Source organism: Piliocolobus tephrosceles, unplaced genomic scaffold (genome assembly GCF_002776525.5).
Source record: "Piliocolobus tephrosceles isolate RC106 unplaced genomic scaffold, ASM277652v3 unscaffolded_42326, whole genome shotgun sequence".
NCBI classification, from domain to species: Eukaryota; Metazoa; Chordata; class Mammalia; order Primates; family Cercopithecidae; genus Piliocolobus; species Piliocolobus tephrosceles.
Window position 1 is genome coordinate 1 of NW_022326895.1, and position 3,421 is coordinate 3,421.

At 52.6% G+C, this 3,421-nt stretch overlaps 1 protein-coding gene across 1 annotated transcript in view; it reads right to left on the reverse strand.

The window, feature by feature from the left end:
* Positions 1–98: 98 nt before the first annotated feature.
* The window catches only part of LOC113223712 (liprin-alpha-3-like), a 13,949-nt gene continuing 10,626 nt past the window's right edge, over positions 99–3,421 (reverse strand). Inside the window, exons 15-18 of the mRNA XM_026453114.1 lie at positions 2,650–2,872; positions 1,780–1,943; positions 1,523–1,650; positions 99–196 (exon numbers count right to left, since the gene is read on the reverse strand). Of these exons, the coding sequence (XP_026308899.1) occupies positions 99–196; positions 1,523–1,650; positions 1,780–1,943; positions 2,650–2,872 (613 nt within the window). The remainder of the gene's footprint in view (positions 197–1,522; positions 1,651–1,779; positions 1,944–2,649; positions 2,873–3,421) is intronic.

The window sequence follows — 3,421 nt, forward strand, 5'->3', positions numbered from 1 at the left end:
CACACACACACACTCATCCACACTCACACCACACACACACTGTCGTCACTCACACCACACACACACACTCTCACACTCACACATTCACACACACACACTCACTTCCTCTTGTTCCTTCGGTCCTTGTCTCCTGGGCCTGTCAGCTTGGCTAGTCCCAGAGGGTCAGTGGCCAGTGTCTCATCGGAGGGTGTTCCAGCTGGAGGCAGGGAGGGGTTGAAATTTGGAAAATCTCAAGGGGGAGGCAGAATCTTTCGTGCTGGAGGTGATGAGAAAAATGCAGGAAAGGCAGAGGCCCTGAGGGAGTAGTGAGTGAGGCCACATCGAGGAAGTGATAAAGCCAGACAAGCGCCCATGAATTGGAGTCATCCCCAAAATACGGCTGGATGCACTGGGCTGTCCTTAGTAAGGTGGCGGCGCTGTGCTGGTAAATGCCTAACAACTGGCTCCTTGGGAAGGCAGAAGGGAATCCCTGATTTGTAGCATTTGTCCATTTCCGTAGTGTAAATAATCCCACCATGGCCAATTTCAAGCTACCAGTGTGATATCAGCCAATTCCTGAAATAGCGGATCTCCTGAGGCAGTGAGAGCAGGCTCCAGCACACCACAGGAAGGTGCCCTGCCTTGAGGATGCCCCACCCTCTTCCTCTGTTTAAAAAATAGGTGACCAGGCGCGGTGGCTCACACCTGTAATCCCAGCGCTTTGGGAGGCTGAGGCGGGTGGATCACTAAGTCAGGAGATCAAGACCATCCTGGCTAACATGGTGAAACCCCGTCTCTACTAAAAATACAAAAAATTGGCCGGGCGAGGTGGCGGGCGCCTGTAGTCCCAGCTACTCGGGAGGCTGAGGCAGGAGAATGGCATGAACCCGGGAGGCAGAACTTGCAGTGAGCCGAGATTGTGCCACTGCACTCCAGCCGGAGTGACGGAGCGAGACTCCGTCTCAAAAAAAAAAAAAAAAAAAAGTAAATGAGTCTGTAATCCCAACACTTTGGGAGGCCGAGGCTGGTGGATCACCTAAGGTCAGGAGTTCAAGACCAGTCTGGCCAACATGGCGAAACCCTATCTCTACTAAAAATACAAAAAAAAAAAAAAAAAAAGGTAGCCAAGCATGGTGGTAGGTGCCTGTAGTCCCAGCTGCTTAAGAGGCTGAGGCAGAAGAATTGCTTGAACCCAGGAGGTGGAAGTTCCAGTGAACCAAGATTGTGCCACTGCATTCCAGCCTGGGTGACAGAGCGAATCTCCGTCTCAAAACAACAACAACAAAAACCAAACAACAACAACAACAAAAATAGGTAAAGGAAATCAATTCATTTACCCACCCAGTCACCCAAGCAGGCCCCAGAGTGCCTTTCCTTTTTCCTCTTCCTCCTGCCTACCTTGGCAAGCTGTGTTCCTTCCAAATTCTAAATAAATCACCAAATGAATGAAGACATGACTGAAGTCAAATGAACATACAAAGAAGAAGAAAGGAAGGAAGGGAGGAAGGAACAAAGGAGGGAAGGGTTAGAGTGAGGTACTCACCCAGAGAAGAGCTGTCCCGGCCTGGGGGTCCCATTCGTCCCTTCTCTTTCTTGCCAAAGAGACGGCCTATGGAGGACTTGATGCTCTTCTTCTTGGGGGCTTTGTGCAGGGAGTCTGGGGTACCCTCACTGGGAAAGAAGGAGAGAATGAGAGCATATCCCGGCTGGGATGCCTCCTCTCCTCCCAAGTCCTTGTCCACCCCCTTCTCATCTTCCCAAGCCAGCCTCTTCCTGTCCCTATCCCTTGTCCCTGCTGACCTTCCCCGTGAGGGTCCCCCATCTTCCAGGGACCCCGCCTGCAGTGCCAAGGCCTGGGTCATTCTTTCAAGACGGGCAGAGCGGGGAGTGGGTGGTGGGGTGTCTCCTGGGATGGCCGGCCCCTCCCCTCGTGGAGCTCCAGCTTCCTCCTTAGGGACATGATTCTGAGGACAGAGGGCACAGATGCTGGACTGAGTTCAAGGAGTCATGTCGGGGGCGCTTTATTAACTGAGATGTCTACTGAGGGGTGTGCGGGGTGACCCTGGTTTAGAACAATATCCAAAGGTAGTCTAGCTCAAGTGAGGGTGAGTTGCAGAAACTTTTTTTTGTTGAGATGGAGTTTCGCTCTGTCACCCAGGCTAGAGTGCAGTGGCGTGATCTCGGTTCACTGCAAACTCTGCCTCCTGGGTTCACGCCATTCTCCTGCCTCAGCCTCCCGAGCAGCTGGGACTACAGGCGCCCGCCACCACGCCGAACTGATTTTTTGTATTTTTAGTAGAGACGGGGTTTCACCGTGTTAGCCAGGATGGTCTCGATCTCCTGACCTCGCAATCTGCCTGCCTTGGCCTCCCAAAGTGCTGGGATTACAGGCGTGAGCCACCGCGCCCAGCCCAGAAACTTTTTAAAATCCTATGCAGAAACTTGATGCATGAGAAATAAAAGTAGACCAGATCTGACTAAAGTGAAAGTTAGGGTTCAAGAACCCAGTGACTCCACCTCCCCTTTGCTCTTTGAGTTTGAACCTTTAGGGAAAGCTAAGGTTGCTTTGGAAAACCACTGCTATGAGGGGTTACTGTTGTTCACTGCGGAGCCCTGCTTCGGACCTCTCCCCATCCCCCTACTAGGCTGGGGAGACTTCAGAACACTCACAGCCTTGTCGGTGCCCTCACGGGCAGGGCTAGGGGGTGCCAGGCGGGGAGTTGAGTGGCCAGAGCTGGGAGGGGAGGGGCTGGCAAGGGTAGAGGTGGTGAGGGAGGGGGGCAGGGAGCAGCTGCTGCGGTAGCGGCCCAACGAGTCCAAGCCAGAGCTGGACACCCGGCTCTCCAGCTCCTCTGCCCTCTGTTCTGTTGTCTCCTTCTCCTCTTGGATCAGCCTGAGGAGGGAAATAGGGGAAACTGGGTAAGGGGCCGCAGCAGACAGTGGGAGAGGGAATCTGGGAGCACAAGGGGCCAGAAAGGCTTGGTGGGAACAAGGGGAATTCTGGGGAAGGTGCAATGACATCAGAGGGCTTTGGTGGGTTTCCGAAGGACTCCCAGGCTCAAGGAGAGTCAAGGAGTCCTGATAGTCTCAGGAAGTCATTGCAGGATTAGGGCTGTCAAGGCGATCAAGGTCTCATCAGGGTGGCCCTGATGATAGTGGTTTGGAAAATCATGAAGGAATTACTGTGGACAAAAGGTCAAGTTCAAGGTGGACTGTAAGAGCAAGGTCATAACAGGAGCAGTGTGAGATCAGGGACTCAGGTCACTCTAGGATCTGGGAAGGGCATGGAGTCATTCAGTATGGAAGGTGGTGGTCACGGTATATTTGCTGAAGGCTCATGGGGAGTGTGTTATAGCAGAATTGCTGAATATGGTCATTGCTGGTGAATCACGGTAGACGTTACATCACTGGGGGCTTCTTTTTTTTTTTTTTTTTTTTTTTT